The sequence below is a fragment of the Oxyura jamaicensis genome, chromosome 14 (genome assembly GCF_011077185.1).
Source record: "Oxyura jamaicensis isolate SHBP4307 breed ruddy duck chromosome 14, BPBGC_Ojam_1.0, whole genome shotgun sequence".
Classification (NCBI taxonomy): domain Eukaryota; kingdom Metazoa; phylum Chordata; class Aves; order Anseriformes; family Anatidae; genus Oxyura; species Oxyura jamaicensis.
In genome coordinates this window covers 685,499-705,118 of record NC_048906.1, presented here as the reverse complement: position 1 = coordinate 705,118, position 19,620 = coordinate 685,499, and the positions used below count along the sequence as shown (strand labels likewise).

The following is a 19,620-nucleotide window of genomic DNA, read 5'->3' as shown; positions in this document are numbered from 1 at the left end:
GCCGGGGCTGGCACCGGGCCCCGGCTGGGCCCGGGCAGGCCCCGCCCGGCGGGGGCGGGGCGGGGCGGGCGGAGTCCGCCCGGTGCCGTACGGCGGCCGGGAGGGGCCCGGCGGCGGTTCCGGGTGGGCCGCGGCCGGGTCTGGGGCTGGGTCCGGTGCCGTCGGCCCGGTGCCGGCGCCATGGACATCTCGCGGTTCGCGGCCGCCGACTTCGAGGTGAAGAGCTGGGTGAACGCGGCCTTCCGCGCCGGGCAGCAGGACGGCCCCGCGCAGGCGGACGCGCACGCGGCCACGCTGGTGATGAAGCTGCAGGTCCTGATCCAGGAGGTCAACAACGTGCTGGAAGGTGCGCCGCGAGCCCCCCGAGCCCCGCGGCCTGCCCGCCTCTGGCCTGCCCGCCCGGCGCCGCGGTTACCGGCAGCCTCCGTGGCGATGGTTTACGTGTCGCGGCGGGTGCGTCTTAAGTCCTGAGGAAGAGCAGCCCTTGCTCTGCTAAGCAAGCACCTTAAAGTTCACGTTTAAGTTGTAAACGTCCTGAATTTTGTTATTTGCTTTTTAAGTATCGTGGCTACTGAAAAGCTCCGTCTTTCTCGCGAGGGTTGCCGGACCCGCCTCACTGTCCTGCTCTGTGCCCCTGCAGAAACGAGCCATCAGGCCCTCCAGAACATGCCCCGAGTCCTCCGGGAGCTGGAGGTCCTGAAACAGGAGGCAACCTTCCTGAAGGAGCAAATGGTCCTCGTTAAAGAAGATATCAAGAAATTCGAAGAAGACACAGCTCAGTCGATGCAGGCAGGTTCTTGCCTTCCTTAGCACTCCTCTGTAACGCGAAATGCGAACGTTGGTAGGCTTGGTACCTTCAGCAGTCTGGTGAAGTAAAGGTGCACGGCGACACTTCTGTTAGCATTGCGGCATAGAGGGAGGCAGCACACGGACCGGTGCAGCCTGCATCTCTGCACGAAAGCTGGTCGCGTTCAAGTAGCTGTTAGCGAAGGAAGCAAGCTGTGCGGTCAGAGTAGCTGTCACCTGGCTGGTAACAACGATTGTCAGGGTTTCTGCCTGTTGTTAACTGGGGTACATAGTGTTATTCAGGCCAAGTGGATGCTGAAAGTACAGCTTGAGTATTCAGACTAACCTTGTGTTGTTTGATGTTCAAAGTTGTTTTAACATCTCTAGCTCTTTCAGCCATCTCCTTTCTCTTTGTATCAGTCATGGTCTTTAACCCAGTCTTTAAAATCTGAACTAAAAATAACGCCCATAATGTAAGTAACTATTGCAGTCGTCTTCCAGTAATGTTTTTTTGTTTGTTTGTTTGTTTGTTTTCCTTCAGGTCCTGGTAGAAATTGACCGAGTGAAATCTAGAATGCAGTTGGCTGCTGAGTCGCTTCAGGAAGCAGACAAATGGAGCACGTTAAGTGCAGACATTGAAGAGACTCTAAAAACACAGGTAGATACCACGTTGTTCTTCTTGGTCTTTGGGCCTTCAACTTCCCAGGTGTTAACTGCATTTAAAAGCAGGTTCTTGAAGTGCCTTTAAAATATCGTTTTGAAACAGGTATTAATGCTTTCTAATGTCACGTTAAGTAAGCTAATTATCTTTTCCTGGTGGCAGGATGTGTCTGCAATTTCAGCCAAGCTAACGAGTATGCAGAGTAGCCTGGCTATGCTTGTGGATACGCCAGATTACTCTGAGAAATGTGTGCATCTTGAGGCTCTGAAGAACCGACTGGAGGCCATGGCCAGCCCTCAGATCGTTGCTGCTTTTAACTCTCAGTCTGTAGGTCAGTAAGGCTTGCTGTCATTTACCATCGGTGCAGAGTGTATCTGTTTTCAGAAAGTACAGTGTTATTTGGGCGTGCAGCATGCATCCTGAAGGCTTCTGGCTCTGTGATACGTGCTTCTTCTGGTGAAGAAGCCTGTGGTCCAATGCATCTTTGCAGTCTGGCTTAGTTTATCTGCTTATAAAGGTCATGCAGATGTGTGAAATGGAGGTTCTGAGGCAGGACTACCCTGCTGGCATAATATAGCTATGCCATGGGTGCCCCCTAAATGGGAAATGCTGCTCAAATCAGCAGAAGGCCTCTGGTTTTGTGTTATCGCAGTGCTACTGGGCTTATTTGGGAGAATGGGGTGTTGTAACCAAGATGGAAACTTGTTTGGAAATGTTCTGACCCCTTACTGCCTTTAAAAGTTGTTTTATAAACTTCTTCCTTTATGTAGATAATAATTTTATATTTTTGGACTGTTCTTTGTTCTCCTTTCCTCTTCTACGGTCACAGTACTTCTGAAAAATACTCGTTCTGGTTGCTGCCTCTCCTCTATGTCCACGCGGAGGTGCTGCTGAGGGTCTGGGGCTGTGGTGTTCCACAGCGCTGCGGGGAGTTCTCACCTGAGTAAAGGCAGGGCACAGCAGCATGTGCCTGCAGACAGCCAGAGGAAGAGAGGAGGGAAGAAGCAGTTAGTGTTCATTGCTCCATGTGCCTTGCTTCTAATGAATGAGACCTAATGCTTTGCATAGATCTCCTCTCTCCTGTGCTGCTTCTGGCTTTTCTTTGCTCAGCCTCCTTTTTCTTGGAATGTGCTCATCAGTTTTCACAGTAGGTTCCATGCCTTTTTTTTTTCCTGCTGTTGCAGTGCATTTCCCTTTACAAACAGATTCAAGGTGAAGGGTCCTGTCTCATTACTAACTTCTCTAAGCCCAGATGTATTTTGTGGACAGAACTGAAGTCATTACCCTTATGGTACAAAGCAGGCTTCTGAGGAACTTGAATTGAGACGCTGTGTGTACGAGCTAACCGTGTCATTAGTCAGGCTTGAGGCAGCTCATTTGGGTATCAGTTTGAGGAGTGGTGAAAGCAAAACTGAGGACTTCCTTCTAGTTTTGTAGAGAGCAGCTTGTTTCTGGAAAATAACGTTTTCCTTCTAGAATGTGTTCTGGTTTTATCTGTCTCATCCTAGTCCCTCCCATCTGGTTTATCTGTCTTATCCTAGAAGTGTTTGCTGATTCAGAAGTTAAATCCATTCATCACGTCTGCTGTGTGTTGTCTGCGTATGGGTTTTAGGCAACTCTGCTTCTATTTGAGGAGATGAGCAAATGGAAGATGAGTGTGTGTCTTTCAGCCATTGTGCATCTTCACTTAAGAATTCTCTTGCTCAGCTGGGGATATATTCCTTAGTGTAACGTCCCTCCCTGCTTTGAGACTGACTGTTAACTGACTTTTATTTTGTTTTAATTAGATCAGGCAAAAATGTTTGTGAAAGTCTTCACTGAAATTGATCGGATGCCTCAGCTTCTTGCTTATTATTATAAGTGTCACAAAGTAAGTATTTGGATAGTATTTTAATGTGGAGGAATGAACATTTGAATTCTTGCTTGGTTTAGACTGTAGATGGCACTACTACACCGCAGATGTACTTCTGCTCCAAGAAGAATGGAACCTCTTCTTTTGCTGGTCTCTGACTTTTCTTCCTGGCTCTTAACAGCTTTGGTTACTCCTCATGTTTTGAGAGTAATTCTCCATTGAGGGCTTTGTGTTCCTTTTCAAAATAGACATAGGATATGTGTGTTCTGCTTGAGTTACCTCTGTGCCTTGTAGTTGTTCTTGTTTTGCTTTTCTTGGATGTGGCTATGTCAGCAATAACTTTATTGCTGCAGTTTGCCAGCTGCTGACTTCTGTAAACTCTTTTCAGGTAAGATTAAAAGTTGGAATTCCAGACAGTTCTGTAACCATAACCTGATCCTCAAAGTTCTCTCATGACTGTGACTTTTGAGGATTAAGTTCAAGGCTGGGGCTTGCCAAGTATTTCAACTATTATGTGGGGATATCAGTTACAGTCTCATTTTATGAGTCAAATACCAACGTTAATTAAAACTTTGAATCAACTAAGAATCCTCTAGCTTCATGCTGAAAGTTGTTTCCTTTTGGTGGTGCTGAATTGTGGTAAAGTGTTACGTTGAAATCGGGAGAGGAGAGTCAGGGTGGGCATTGTATTTTAGCACAAGTGCATCGCGTGGGAAGTTCTTGGTTCAAAATAACAAAATGGAGATGTGTGAGCTGTTAGTTCTCCTCTCAGAACGGTTCTCGTTACCCCTGCAGGTGCAGCTGGTGGCCGTGTGGCAGGATCTTTGCCAAAGTGACTTAAGCTTAAATCGCCAGTTGACGGAATTGTATGACACGCTCCTTGGGACCTGGCACTCGCAACTCCAGTGGGCAACACAGGTGCAGTCACTGCTTGGTATCAGTGCAGCGTACGGGGGAGGACGAGAACGAGCACGCTCTCAATGCCCATAAAGCTCAGAGCAGTTTCCTGGGGCTCGACCCGAGTTACGCCCTGTGTTCTGTCAGTGCAAGGCAGGGCTTGCAGCTTTCAGTTTCTCGTCTAACTTGCAGACGAGATTTGATTTCTGGTGTTAACCGACACAAGGTTGCTGTGTTATTGACGTTAAAGCTGTTCTATCACTTTCATCTATATCTTAAGTTAAATTGAATTTGTTGGTGTTGCAAATGTGTTCTGTTGCAAGACATTTGAAATGCCTGCATTGATTTATCGCTTGGCATGGAGGAGGCCCTCAAGGTCATGTTGGACTGGCTCATGTCACCCAGCGTAAGATATCTGGGGGGTTTCTGCTGTCACCCCTCGAAGCCTGTGTGCTTGTTTTTCCTGCCAAGAATAATGTGGGATCCAAAAAGTTATTGTCCTTCTTTAGTGAAATGAAGAAATAAGTTGGTATTGTTGCGCCTGTAAGAGTTTTTCATCCATGAAGGGTATGAGATTGTTATCTTCGTGTAATGAAGCCTGGTCCAGGTGCTAGGCCTTGTCCTGCAAAGGAGCTCAGTGTTACTTTGAAGTGTTTTTTTTCTGCCTAATCATTTGATGTGAATTACAGGTCAGATGTCACCTTGCCTTTTAGCAGATACTTCTTAAACTAGGGATTGAAAGAGAGAAATGGGACATGGGAGAAAGTTTGTGTCTCTTACTCTGTGTTTGTTTCTGCTTTCTGAAGAATTGTTGGACCTTTTTCACGCTTTTCAGGACCTATGGCGACCTTGCTGCAGCAGACTAGTAGTGATCCCAGCTTTCAGAGCAACTGAGAGAGAATAGCTGATGAGAGTCAAGATAAAAGGCTGTAATGCATGTTATACTTGTAGAGTTGAGGTTGGTGGATGTAAATAAATAAAGTTCCCAGCTGATTAGTCTTTCTAGCCTTTCCAGTGCTGACTTCTTATCTGACCACTAAATTGGCTCGTGATATAGTACTATTGCTTCATAGCTTACCCATGTGTGTATTTTTTTCCCAACACACCTGCGTAAACTGAGTGCACTGTTTTCAAATACCATTTTCTGCCAGCTGGATATTCCAGTGACTGTAGTGCCTGTGTTCTGCTGAATTCAGTTTTTGACCCATCTTCTAGTTTTTCGGCTTCTGCATTCGAAGTGCGGTTTCAATGCAGTATCTGTAGACCTAGGCTTTGGTAACTGGGCTGACCTACGTGCTAGGTCAGTGAGGTTCTTGTAGTCTTAGCAGACCTTTTTTTGGCTTTACCCCTGGTGAGGTTTTCAAATTTGTTTTTGTTCCCTTGAAGTTGGGATTACATGTCATTTTAGGAATCTGTTAGTGCACAAAATGGCATCATCTTAACCTGTACGTCACTATCTGTCACCAGCTGGTAGTTTTCCTTAAGCTGTCAAAGGATAATCACTTAACCCCTGTTCTGGGGATACATTAACGCTGCTTACTGTTCTGTGTTATTCTGCAAGTTCTCGGATAGTTTCTAGTAATGAGATCAGCGAAGGCCACGTAGCATTCACTGCTTCTCTGCCCACTTACTGCCAGCGGTCCTGTTTTCTGTGCAGGGCACGGAGAAGTCCGGGTCGGCTGCTCCTGGTTTCTCTCTCAGCTCTTTACTCCCTGGTTGTGGCAGCCTGCCTCTCTGCTGACAGCATCTGCAAACCCATCTGTTAGGCCTCTTCTGTCCCTGTTTCAGGAGCCCAGGTCTTTGTGGCAAGGGCATAAATAGGGGAGCCTACCTTGGCCACGGGGAGTGGAGTGCTGCTTGTGCTGGGAGGGCAGCAGCACGTGTTCAGGAGGGGGGAAGGTGCCAGCCGCTCGGCTGACAGAACCCACGCAGTTTGTCGGTGCCTCTGCTGAGACAGTGACGTGTGGTTTGTACATCGTGGGGCTCTGTCTGGAGGCTATCTGCTGCTTCCTGCTGTGTTCCTCTGAGATAACGTGCTTTTGCTAATAGCTTTTCTGTTACCACAGGTTTTCAAGAAACCCCATGAAGTTGTGACTGTGTTGTTGATTCAGACTCTGGGAGCATTGGTGCCTTCCATCCCTATCTGCCTCGGCACTGCCATGGAAAGAACAGGCCAAGAAACCAAGCTAAATAAGCTGCTGGAGCTCTACGATGCCACCGTCCACTTTGCCAAGGGGCTGGAAGTAGCCATGCTGCCAAACCTGAGTAGGTTCTTGCACCAAAGGTAGCACCTGTTGACACCTCTGTACATTTCCATTCTGAGATTTTTTTAGTTTTACATGGAAGGAGGGATTACCTCTTCTACGGTAGTTACCCCTTACGTGGCATTTGTGTGTGTGTACACATCTGACACTGAACATATTGACATGATACTGAATGAGTCTACTGTAGTAGAACTATTCTGAGCATGCTTGCTGCCTTGAATAAATAATGTAATGCTTTTCCTTTTACAAGCATCAGTATTTCATCTACCTAACAGCTTCCCCAGAGCCATTTCCTCATCTATCTGTGAAACACATTGTGAAAGATCACAAAGAATAAAAGTTGAGGAGTTTCCTGGAATTAAGTAACACCTTAATAAACAAGAGAGAACCTGTTAGAAAGCTACTTCCATTGGATTTTTAAATTTTATTTGCAGTTTTTATGTTGGTACCGGATTATGGTTTAATTAATTGATAGTGCAGGACCAAATATTATTTCTGAACAGTTTGTAGCTTATTCCTTAGCAGCATCCTTGGCATTTCATTCCAAATCTGACCTATGCTTTCCTTGTCCTGTGGTGTTTGTCATCTCGGTTTGGTCATGACTTGGTGAATAATTCCCACGAACCACAAAGCGGTGAGCTGCTGTTTACATAGGTTTTTACCTAACCTGAAGTGTAGGCTATTCACAGTCTTATATTAATCTGGTAGGCCCCCTTCAAAGACCAGATATGGGAAAATCTGAAATGAAAGCTAATGGAGCATTTCTAATACAGTGTTTCCTGTTTTGCTTCGTCGTAACATTGTCTTGAGCTACTTAAACCCAGATTCTTACTTGATCACGTAAATTATGATTACTGGGCAATTTCAGGGGACATGACTGTCATTCTGTCTGCTTTTATTGCTTTCATTATTGTGTACTCTTGTCAGTCATTTTCTATCTTTGGCTTGGCTTAATTTGTGGGTCATAATAGAAAAGATTAAAAAAATTGAAATAATGATGTCAAAGTCTAAAAGATGGTGGAATGGGGAGACAGCCGCTGAGTTGTTTCACCTGAGTGTTTACAAAAGAAAAGAAAAAGGTTGTGTTCTGTATGTCCATCTCTTGTGCTGCAGGATGAGGTGTTTGGGACAGAAGTATCTCAAGAATGGAAAGGCTCGGTGACTCAGCAAAACAGGGTCAAACCAGTTCCTACTCAATGTGTATGTGAGGGAAGGGTTCAGGTATGAGTCACAGGATAATTCAGGTTGGAAGGGACCTCTGGAGATGATCTAGTCCAATCTCCTGCTCAAATCAAGGTCCGCTAGCAGCTCAAACCATGTAACTCTGGTTATTGTCCAGACTGATCCTGATAGTGGAGCGTGGATACTACTTTGGACAACCTGTTCCATGGATCGCCTGTCTGTAGGGTGTAAAAGTTTTTGCTTAAAACCAGGACTCAAAGCAGTTCTGGTTTGGTACTGATTTTTGTCATACAGCCTGTTTTGGAGCAGTTAGTTATTTTCTTGAGGTACTCGTTGAGGTAGAATATCTTGGTTTTAAGAAGGAGGTAGAGGTAATAAACTTTTTAAATAAATAAATAAATAAATCTCTGTAGTTGAGACTTAAAGCTGTTGGGCAACATTGCAAGCCTAGGTAGGCGGCACGCTCTAATTGAAGAACTCACGCACGTTGCTTGGAATAAAGTTTTTAGTATCATGTACGTTTACTTGTAGACTAAACATCTGATTCTTTGTAGAGGAGCACAACTTGGTAAAAGTGATGGAACTAGCAGAAGCGGTGTATGATCCATACAAACCCTATCAACTCAAGTATGGAGACCTGGAAGAAGAGAATCTCCTCATTCAGATCAGTGCGGTGCCCTTGGTAATTCGGCAGCCTTTGTTAATCTATGCGGGGAGAGGCTTAAAACCTCTACTAAATATGAGGGTCTTTGAGAGTTACTGCTCTCTTTCCTCCTGTAAGTTTTTGGTAGTGTTTTCTGTTTGCTGTATGTTTAGATACGGTTAAGTAAATTTTGCTTAAGAAATAAAGTTCAGCATCCCTCTCAGGTCACGGATAACTCCTTTCTTCTGCTCTTTCACACAGTAACATGCACTGTGTAGATCTGTGAAGAAAAACTTTACCAAATATTGTTGTCAGCCAGGAGACAGCTGCAAGTTCCATAGAATTTACGGAAGAGTTAGTTTCAACCTTTTCTTTTTATTGTTATTTAGGAGCATTGGGAAGTAATTGACTGTGTCCAGGAACTGAACCATTCAGTCAACAAACTCTTCATTCTGGCTTCTGGAGCCATCGACAACTGCATTAAGCTCACCGATGGACTGGGAGTATGTGGGCTCCTTAAGGCCCTGAAAGCTCTGTTCACAAAGTAAGGTGCTTTCATTTGCACTACTGTGTATAACCTAAGGGGGTAGGAAATATTCAGCTTGTGGCCAAGGACTTTGTAGTTCATGAAAAACAGTTGAATGCTGAAAGTATCTATAAACTGAGTGTGAATCATCTGGTATCCCCTTCTACCACTTCTATGATTCTATGGTTCGGGCAGTTACTGTTTCTTAGTGGAAAAATTGAAGATTTTATAACTAAAGGGAAGACTTCCCTCAACTATTTCCCATTCTGGTTGGGCTGAATTTTCATTTTATTAAATACTTCTGGAATGAGAAATATTTCCACAAACAAAATATGACAAAAGAAGATCAGGCTGATGAAAGTAGAGCTCAGTGGGGAAATACATACTTATTGAGACAAGCAACCTCATGTTCAGAATCTGCCTGTAAGTGCAAGATACCCTAATGAGTGAGGTTCACTCTAAGTTCTTGCTTTAAAATGTCATTGACAGACACTTAAATGGTATTCCAGTACTGTTAACTTCCTTATTCCATCCTCATATTGAAAGAACTGCTCATGAGCTCTTACCTCGCTGTCCTGTGGGGGAAGAGGCAAGAGAAAAGCACCCTTCTCTGATCTCATCTTCTTTATGGGCAATTACATAGCAGTGTGCGTGCCTCCAGCTTATGGGCATCGTTTAGAAAAGAAAATAAGACTGTGGGGGGACAAAACAAAATGTTCTCTTAAACTCGTTCTCATCTGGGGAGTAGCTGAGAAAACAAATTCATGAGATTGTTGTCACTGTGTTCCTGGAATAAGGGCCAAGTGATGGTGGAGTAGCAGTAGCTTTATAAACTTTGTCTGGTCTCTCCTAGGAGACATGATTAGTGCAGTGCTAACAAAAATATCTTACTCATACCTTGTAAGAGTGAAGAGTTCCTAGTAACCCATATGCAGCAAATTGAAGGAGCAAACACATGAGCTGAGTTTCTCCCTGACTTCTAGTGTAGGCTTGAGTGGCCAGTGCCTGATCAGTTCTTCACGTGCATGCACTTGGGCTGGAACAACAGCGTCTCTTCTGAACTCCTCATCTAGTATTTCTAGTTCTTATTTGACCATTGCAGAAGACTTAATGAGCAGATCAAAGGACATGCAGTAAGTTGCTCCCAGTCTGTTGTCTTACACCAGTGCTTATTTTTTCTCCATTTGCCATTGCAGGTATACTTCTGACTTTACAAATACATTGCAGTCTATACGAAAGAAATGTAAACTGGATGATATCCCATCGGATTCCCTTTTCCAGGAAGACTGGACGGCATTCCAAAACTCTGTTCGGTAACGGGCACTTTTTGCATGGCCCAGCACTGATTTTTGTAACTAAGTTGGAAGGGAATTGCTTGGGGTCATTTTATACAAGTTCTTAGTGCAGAATGCAGGGCTATGTCCACTTTGCGGTAGTGTTGCTGGGAGTATTAGTATTAGCGACGGGGTTTCAGATTGCTGCTGGCACAGTAAGTGCAGTATGGACCCCCACCCTCCCTGGAGCAAAACATATCACTTGAAATAGCAGCAGCTCTTAGAACTGTGCCCGGTGACAATGAACTGGCCTTAGCCATGATGACAGCAAATAGCATGTTGATGAGGGTGTTGCACAGGATGGTGTTAACAAATGGATGTAGAGTTAATAGCCATAATACAAGATGTATGCGCTGTGGGCTGTGGTTTGGTTATTGCATTTTTTTTAACTTACTGACACCTGCCTGAGATGGGGATCTGGCATTATCTGCCTAGAATTTTACAAAATATGTTTTTATCTTGTTCTTCCTCAGAATAATTGCTACTTGTGGTGAGCTCCTTCGTCAGTGTGGAGACTTTGAGCAGCAGCTGGCCAACCGGTAAGCGTTGCTGGACTGATTGCATAAGCTGTCAAGATAGGTACCAAGTCAAAGAAAAAAAAAAGAATTCCAAGGTGCTTTTACTTTGTAGACCACAGATGGAAGAGCAGAGCCACTGCAATTTCTTATCCCATCTTTTGAAACATCAGAGATGGATCACACACTGTCTCACTCAGTCCTGTGCTCTGAGACAGCCATAAGAATCATTTTTTTTCTTGGACAGCTGGCTGGTGTGTCTTGTTCACCTGGCTGGCCATCAAATGGACTGCTACATTGTGGTCAGGGAGGAATTTTCCACCAGATCAAATTGGCAAGATTCTTACCCCCCTTGTGACATGGGGCATGAATCATTTGCTGACATGCATTTAGGTGTGCCTTAACTGATGAATTTCTCGTAACTTGAGGAGTCTAAAGCATGGGCAGCATGTAGATCTTTTGTTGCTTGTGAGCAGTGTAGTGTTAGCCTCTTGTCTGTTGAAATACTTTATTCTGACTCAAGTAGCTGTATTTGGTGTAAGACGTAGTGGCCTGCAGTGCCCATGAGGCTGGGATTGTTCCATATTTTCCAGACTTCCTGAGAGCCCAGTCAGCTCAGTATTTATGCAGTCTTCAGCTTGCACAGTGGAAGTGAGAGCTGGCTGTAATTAGCATCTTCCACCAATGAACACTCTCTCCCTTGAAGGAACATAAAGGCAGTGTTGACACTCAGAAGCCGTTAGAAGTTCTTGAACAGTTCAAAACTTGCATCTGTTTTTCAGTTTCTTCTCTCTTCCCTTTCCCAGAAGAATTAGCCTTGTATTGAAAAATATGCATATAAAATATATATTACGTGTGTGTGAATTCATGTATATATATATGTGAATAGAATGTGTGAATATATGCACGCGTACCTAACTGCCACAGTAAGCCACAAAGCAGTGGGCAGTACCCCGGGTACAGTTTTACAGGTGCAGTGAGCTGACCTACAAGGTGAATTGGGCCAGTTGCATGATATGACCAACAGGTAACCTTGTTCAGAGGGGAATGCTTTTCAGTTAGGCTGGCAGACAAGTGTGAGTCTGTTCCATCAAACACTCTGCAGCACAAAGGGTAAAGGAACTTGAGGAAAAGTAGCATGGCTTCTGCTCTGAAGCTGTTCACAAACACATACCCTAAACTACCTAGTGATCTGACCAGACAAAGATTTATGCCCCATATTTACTGTTTCTGAGACCCCAAGGGCAATGGAAATTAATCTTTAGTGGCTTATTTGCTGTGACAAAGGGAGTGAGTGCACTCTTATAGCTATGCTCTTCCCTTCTGGAACCTCATCTCAAAACATTTCCACCAGTATCTAGACCTGTATGGTCTCTCTGCAGTGTTTTTGCTACCACTTTGTTCTTAGAATTTGATGTGACTCCTTTGTCATAAAGATTTTTTTCTCTGTGTGGAGGGCTCACTGGGCATTGTGGTTCCAGGTTGCTCAGGTAGGAAGCTGTAGAGCGATCTGTGGTGCTGCCTTCCAGCTCTGGGAGGGGAGGTATGCAACTGAACCACCCGTCGCCTCACAGGGTAGAACAGTAATCACAGGCTGTGTCAGAAGGGTGACGGAGTCACGGGCCCCAGTAGCTCTCAGTGCTGATCTTTCTCTCACTTATCTTGAGATGCTGCCATGGGTCGTCTTTGGAGCAACAGGAGGACAACAGTACTGATTTCAGAGAATTGTTGGTGACTTTTTACACTTGTTTTCAGGATTTTGTCAACTGCTGGGAAGTATCTCTCGGACTCCTACAGCCCTTGTAGTTTTTCTGGCTTTCAGGATGTCAGTTCTACAGAAAAGAAGAGCTCTGTAAAGAATCCCTGGCAAGAGTACAATTACCTTTTGAAGGAGAATCCATCCGAGTATGCCAGCCTTATGGAAACACTTTACACCCTAAAGGTAGCTTTGGAGCCTTGGAGAACCTGCCTTTTTGTCAGGCTACTGTCAGGCCCGTATTTGGTAGATGAGGCCTGGATTCCCCCTGCAGTGTGATTACATTTCATCCCTTTTGAGGGGCTATGTTCTGACACCAGTCTGCTGAGAGATAAAATGTCCAAACGTGAAGCCTGGGCTCATTTCATCCCTTTGCCAGATCATGTCTGTTTTGTGAACATGCCCCTGTTAGTTCACGTGGGGGAGATTCTGTCACAGAAAACATTGGGATGATAGTGCTGAAGCCATCTCAAATTCTGGGCTTCACATACTGGCTTCTCAAGACTTTATTTGCCACTTGTCCTCCACTGCCATATCCATTCCGAAATGTAATTCTGCAAGATCATTCAAGCATGCATCTGTGAACAGGGTAGAATGACTCTAGTTATCTTCTTGTGGATCTAAGTTATGTTTGCCGTCATCAGTCACTTATAATAGTGAAGTCGAGGTTATGAATTCTCTCTCTTATTTCCTCAAAATGTTTTGATTTCTTTTGCACTTGATTTACCTGCAACGGATGCAGCTCTGCCATGAGAATATTGACTTTAAATCTTTGCTAAACAGTCAAGTTTCGTATGTGCTCTTCATGTAAAACTCTTAACTCAATTCCATGCAGGGAATCACTTGCACTGTTTGAGTAAAGGGTCATATTCGTAATTCTTTTATTGCAGACAAATTATTTTTTCTAAAGTTTCTTTTAGAGTTTACCTGGCAGAATATAATACACTTTCTGTGTTTTTGCCCTCTCCTCCCTTCTGTGCCCAAATAAGGTAGGAAAATCTGGGGGAACTGGGTTGTAGTTTTGCTTTTTTCATCTCTACTAGGGAAGGTGTAGAACAGACGTAGCGCAACATGAAACTTCATACCTGTTCCAGAGGCATTCTGATCAAGTGCATATTATAATGACAATTTTGCCGTCTTCTCTGCAAGTTTCTCACTATTTGGCCTCTGCTGGCACCTCGCATGGCCCGAACATGATGCTGATTCTTGGTTAAACATTTCAGGAAGCAGTGCTCAGTTTCTGTCTCAAAAAAACAGTTGGAATAGGGCATCCCAAAGGAAACAGGATGTGCTATGGCAGAGGAGAGCTATTTTGTATCAGGATGGCCTAATAAAGACCTCTTTAAGTTAACATACCTTTTCTGTGGTCAGTTTAATGTCATCTTTATGTAAACATTTTTCTTTGTGCGTGCATTAGGAAAAAGGTACAAGTAACCACAACCTGTTGTCTTCGTCTCGATCTGCCCTAAGCCGCCTCAACCAGCTGGCACACCACCTGGCTTTTGATTCTGTTTTTCTTCGCATCAAACAACAACTCTTACTTGTTTCAAAGATGGAGGTGAGTAATGGGTACATTGATCTGATCTGAACTTGTAAGGTTTACCCGTGGGATACCTTAGGGTGGAGTACAGCTCAACGTTGCTTACCTTTCTCCTTTTCGGAAAGTTTCCCTATGGTATCACCTTTCTTCCTTGAACTATGCTCAGTGGAAAAGTTTACTTCCCTTCCTCCACAGCATTTGCAGCAGACAGCTATGTTTGGAAGCTGTGATGTTTGTTTGGAATGATGCTTTTCTAGCCTGTGAGAGCAAGTATTTCCCATAGGGATCTATGTAAAAAGGGTGTGTATATTTTGGGGATGCAAGAGGACACGGGAAGTGGATTTCTCACCATCTGTCCCCCGTTTTCTAGAAGTCCTTGGGTACTCGTAGCTTGTGTTTCAGGTGATGACCCCTTCTCAGAATACTGATGGAGGTCATGCTCCAGAAAGTCATAGATGTCATAGATATGATTTGCCTTTTTTTTTTTTGCCTTACAGGGTTGGAACTCTGGTGGCATTGGTGAGACCCTGACAGAGGACTTGCCAAACTTCAGCCTGACTCCTCTGGAATATATCAGCAACGTAAGAGCATGTAAAGATAGTCACTAGAAGCTCAGTGCTGGAAACAGCCTGAGCTGTTACCCTTCTAATCCCCATTTGATTTGCTGTTTCTCTTTCTAATGCAATAACAATGAAATTTCTGATATTGAGGTGTCCTGAATGGAAAGGTAGAGTCAGCTGTTCATTCCTCCTGACTAGGTACTCCTCAGTTCTGTGCTGCTGAACGTCATTTAAATTCCTCTTCTATTCTCCTTGTTGGTGTTTCAAGTTACTGCCACGTTTGCAGCTCAGATATTAATATTAGCTGCTCTTGCTTTCTTAAGACAAATTATAATTTAATAAGCAAGTCTTTTTAATGTTAGTGTCATTCTGTACTTCACACGGGGAACAGATTTTTCAAGGACTGGCTGCAACCGAAAGCCTTTAATGTTGTGTTTTCACCTGGTTTATGGCCTACAGAAATGGGTAGTCAGCCAACTTGTTGGGATAATTTAATTATGAGTAGTTCTGAATTTAGCTATCTGAGGTCTTTCATGAGGTTTAAAAAGTTCATGGGTAGTGTATCAGGTAAAGTTTCAAGGGAAGGTTGCTTCTGAATTTCTAAATAGCTTTCTAATTAACACAGTTCAGCAAGAGAGACCTGCACTTGATGAGAGGCTGAATATCCTCATTTCACTTTAATTGAAAGTTAAAACTGAGGTGTTCGTGGCTGTTACTTGTTTCTGTGGGGAACCAAAGGACATTTCTGCCTGTCCAAGGCAAAGAGGAACTTCAGAAATTTTCAGATAGATAGCATTTGTTTTCAGATCTGTTTGGACGTCTTTTGAGATCTACTCTTTATCCTACTGCTGAGTGATAGGTGGGTCAGGACTGAGTCAAGACTTTGTTTTGGTTAGTCTTGGAATTACTCTACGACATTATGCAGTAAAACTGAAAACTAAAAAGCTAAAATTACAGTTCAGAAACAAATTGATGTGGCATTTATGATGTGTAGAAGAGGACACAAAGTGCTGTGAGCTTGGGAAAAAATCTATTAATGACTATGCTCCATAATGGGGACGCAGAGTACTCTGAACTGTGTTTGCATCTAAGAATATGCTGTGTGGCTCGAGGTAATCACTTTATATACGGTGCAGTATTTGTTGCATGTCTAAAGTTATGTAGCTCATGTGCGAGTTTGTGGGCATGCTGCTTTTTTGTGAGTGAGATGTTGCTGTAATTCATCGTTACGTTGTCATTGAATCCATGTTTCCTCTTCTGTGGTTTTGTTTGGTTCAGTCTCTTAGATTCTGATCAAGAAAACAAATTGCCAGGAACACTCCAAATTACCAAAAATTTGCTTAGAGCAACAGTTCTCTGTACAGTTTTTTCTTATTGTGATTGTTTTAATGACTGTCTCTCTGACTTCCTCAAAAAGTATTTATTGTGCAAAGCATAATGATAAGCAGGAGACAGTTTGTTTCTGAGCTACTGTAGGTTAGTGAGGTGTCATCCAGCTCAGCTTTCTGCTTTCAGGTGTGGATAACTGTGGTTGATATTTCTTTAGCAAAGCACTTGCTTCGCGTTTGTTCAGTGACTCAGCTCTTTGTGCTTTTATTCTAGATTGGGCAATATATTATGTCGCTTCCTCTCCACCTTGAACCATTTGTCACTCAAGAGGATTCTTCTTTGGAACTGGCGTTGCATGCTGGAAAACTGCCTTATCCCCCAGAACAAGGTAGGGTGAAAACAAAGACCTCATGTGTCTGGAGGAAAGCTTTCACGTTTTGACATTACAAGGGCATGATGCATTCTGGTAGCAGAGCTGTTTGAGATGCATTTCCTACTGCCTGTTCATGCTCTTTCTTCCAAGAGTCTCTTGGTATTACCCAGAAGGAGCCTCTAAATAATAGAGCTTCTTCATCAATAAAGGCAGTGCATCTGATTCCAGACTGTTCACTTGTCAGCCCTTTAGAAATTACTAACCTGGAGAAGTTAGAGAGGGAAGTGGTGTTCTGGGTCTTGAGCTAACTTTCAGTGTTACTTTACATCACAGAAGATACGTAGCTGCTTTGATTACTACAAAAACAGCTGACAAGGTGTTTCTTCTAGAAGAAACAGTTGACCATTTATAAATTCTGTCTTGTTACAAAACCAGCAAATGAAGGTGGGTGAGGCAGCTGACAGCTAATGAGATTTTTTTGTTCAGGAGATGAATTACCTGAGCTGGACAACATGGCTGACTACTGGTTGGGCTCCATCGCCAGAGCTACGATGCAAACTTACTGCGAAGTCATCCTGCAAATACCAGAGCTCACAGTACATTCAACAAAGCAGCTTGCCACAGACATTGGTAAGCTCAGTGTATACATTGTCCTGAAAAGTGTCGCTGTAACACATGGGCTCTTTCATTGAGTTAGATTTAAAGAAACTGGAACGTGGGTTTCTCCGTTAGTCCTGAGCATGATTTTCTAGTAGGTACTCCCGCTTCTTCACTGCTTTGTGTTTCTGACTATGAAAGTCAGGGCCATTCTGAACTGACAGGATTTCCTTACAGGCCAGTCTTAGCAAGGAAGACATCTGTACATAATCTTTTTAAGTATGGCACTGCCCTTTTCCTTCTTACCAGTGTTCTGTACTGCCAGCGTATGTCATATATGGGGTAGGCAGCATGTTGTCAGTCTGGGAAGTGCTCCAGTAGGTTAAAAAGGGAACACCTGATTGATTTTCTCCATCCACATAATAGCTGGAGTATGAAAAATGGGCCAAAGGCTTTTAAAGCCTTTGTGGATCACCTGACCATCATCCTTCATTGCAGGACCTATCGTATCAGCTCCCCTGTGAAGGTTAGCTTACCGCCCTGCTGCCCTGGAGGTGTTAGATGACTAAAGATACTTTGAACATGGAGAAATTTTCAGGAACAAAGCGGAAGATAGTTGGCATGTGCTCACATCTGCCTTATTCCATGTCATGCAGAGTGACTGAGGGAGGACTGATGGAACGTGTTGGGAAAGGTGATATGTAAAATGTTGAGGAGATGAGTTTTTTTCTTATCCTAAACTCATGAAAATGCCACCACCACAAGACTGCTACAACTAGTGTTAATGCAAGTTAGCCCATCTCCCTGCTGATTTCCCCCTGGCCAAGCTTTAAAGTTAAAGATACAGACAACATCTCCTCAGCTGACATGAAAGTATGCTTGAATGCTAGTGAACTCAGCCTTCAATCTTATCTTCTGTGGTATTGCCTAAAAACAAACCACTGGATTAGCAGCTGGTTGCTTGACATTCTCCCCAGTTCATCCTTAACTTCCCCAGCCAACTTGGAGGCAGTGAGCTGGAATTCCCTCCTACCTCGTCAGCCATTCAGCTCTGCAGAAATTCCCATTTTTGCTGCAAGCTCTTTGCATCTGAAAGTGCAATTGTGATCTGTCGTGTGCAGATACTGAAGTGTAGCAGAATGTGTTTCAGTATTCTGAACTAAATAGTTATCTAAACTAGTGTACAGGAAGCCAAAAATGCCCGTCAGTCAGTACAGTCAGCTTCCAAACACACTGCAGTTTTTCTTGGTTTTGAGCTAGCAGTGACAGTTCCAGCTGTCATGAAGAACAACTTTTATTTGGGTGCTGCTTGCACAGTGTCTGCTGTCTGTTCAAATACATGTTTATCCTTAATCTTACAGATTATCTAATAAATGTGATGGATGCCCTTGGCCTTCAGCCATCAAGAACACTGCAAAACATTGTAACTCTGTTGAAGGCCAAACCAGAGGACTACCGGCAAGCTGCAAAAAGTGTTCCTCGCAGAATGGCCAGCAGCATTGCTGCAATGAGAGGCCTGGAGTGTTAGCTGTAATGTCTCCACTGCTAGATTCAATTTAAGGGCTGAACTGCCTTTTTTATTTTTTATTTTTAATTCCATACAAACTTTGCAAGGACTGGGAAAATGTTTCTGAAAATGAGAGGATTTACATCTGAATAAGTTTTAATAATTGCCTTATTCTAGGAAAAACTGGTTCCATTTTTCCATCTTCAGAAATGTGGAAAGGTGTCCCACAACCAAATTGACCAAAAACTATCTGGACTATCTTGAATAGGCTGAGTGGTGCTGACTTCGAAGTAGAAATGTTCTGCTGTTAGCTGGGAAGTTCATGCTTCACATCAGCAAGATGACCTTCTTTTTCATGAGTTCAATCAATTCTGAATCTAAAATTAGCGGGTAGGTGCTTCCTGATTGGAAGCTCTCTTACCTGGTGGCAGTGGTCGTTGCCCAAGTTTGTCATTCAAAGCCAAGAAGACAACCTCATCAATTAGTAGAAAAGGCATGATCAAGCTCAGTTCTGAGTATAAAACAGTTTTGCGGGTTGTTTCTTTTGAGATTAATATGTCCTACTGAAAGCTAAGATCATAAATTTAATGAAAGTTTTGTTTTCTTGTAAAATTCATTAAAGGTTGACATACGCTTCTTTGTAAAACATCTTGTCAAGCCTAAGTACACTTCCAGAACTTCCACAGCTTTTTGTTAATGAGAAAACTGAGCAAAACACAAAGAGGTCCTAAAACTGTAATGCCAGCTGTATAAATCGTGCTCTATAAAACCTTACATGCAAACCCTCCTGTTCTGGAGGAGAAAAAAAAAATCTCTCTTCCTTGCCTTTATATGCTTCTACTATTTTCTCCTCTTTTCAACACCAGATGCCTTGGGTAAGTAATTTTTTTCCCCAGTACCCCTATTTTTGCCTCTTTCCTTAACTTGGTTCAGGTTGCTCTAATCAGTGCTTGGCTTGATCCACAAATCTCTTTGCTGTCTTTGTTTTGGGCTGTTTTCACTGGCAGCTATTGCTTGTTGTGCTGGCCCCTTTTGGGACTCTTCAGTCTGACACATCTCCCCTGGTGACTGTGTGCTTAGCTGCCGTGACTGCCAAATCTGCTTTTTCTCAGCAGTCCCGTTTGTTTTTGTCGCACCAACACCTTTTTTTGCATGTTCCATAGCACACATGTAACATGCAAATACAGGCTTATTTTTATCAGGTGTGTTTTGGGGGTAAAACTGGGTTCCTTTGCTGTTCTCATCTGGACTTTGGTCATGTTTTACTGCCAAAAATTTAGTCTGGGGAGGTGAGGAGA

At 43.6% G+C, this 19,620-nt stretch overlaps 1 protein-coding gene across 1 annotated transcript; it reads left to right on the top strand.

Moving 5' to 3' along the window:
• Positions 1–76: 76 nt before the first annotated feature.
• Positions 77–19,152, top strand: COG7 (component of oligomeric golgi complex 7). The gene is made up of 17 exons (XM_035339554.1): positions 77–346; positions 641–789; positions 1,328–1,444; positions 1,610–1,778; positions 3,235–3,317; positions 4,095–4,217; positions 6,263–6,461; positions 8,197–8,324; positions 8,675–8,829; positions 10,008–10,124; positions 10,619–10,684; positions 12,416–12,602; positions 13,834–13,974; positions 14,454–14,537; positions 16,119–16,233; positions 16,705–16,848; positions 18,177–19,152. The coding sequence occupies exons 1-17, from the start codon at positions 181–183 to the stop codon at positions 18,341–18,343; spliced, it is 2,310 nt and encodes a 769-aa protein (XP_035195445.1). The 5' UTR covers positions 77–180; the 3' UTR covers positions 18,344–19,152.
• The last annotated feature ends 468 nt before the right edge of the window (positions 19,153–19,620 follow it).

What these genes read in the sequence shown, in the direction of transcription:
- COG7 (XM_035339554.1), top strand. Translation starts at nt 181, where the DNA reads ATGGACATCTCGCGGTTCGCGGCCGCCGACTTCGAGGTGAAGAGCTGG. An exon ending in GGTCAACAACGTGCTGGAAG is followed by an intron (nt 347 to 640) that starts GTGCGCCGCGAG and finishes GTGCCCCTGCAG; the next exon opens with AAACGAGCCATCAGGCCCTC. An exon ending in AGCCATGCTGCCAAACCTGA is followed by an intron (nt 6,462 to 8,196) that starts GTAGGTTCTTGC and finishes GATTCTTTGTAG; the next exon opens with AGGAGCACAACTTGGTAAAA.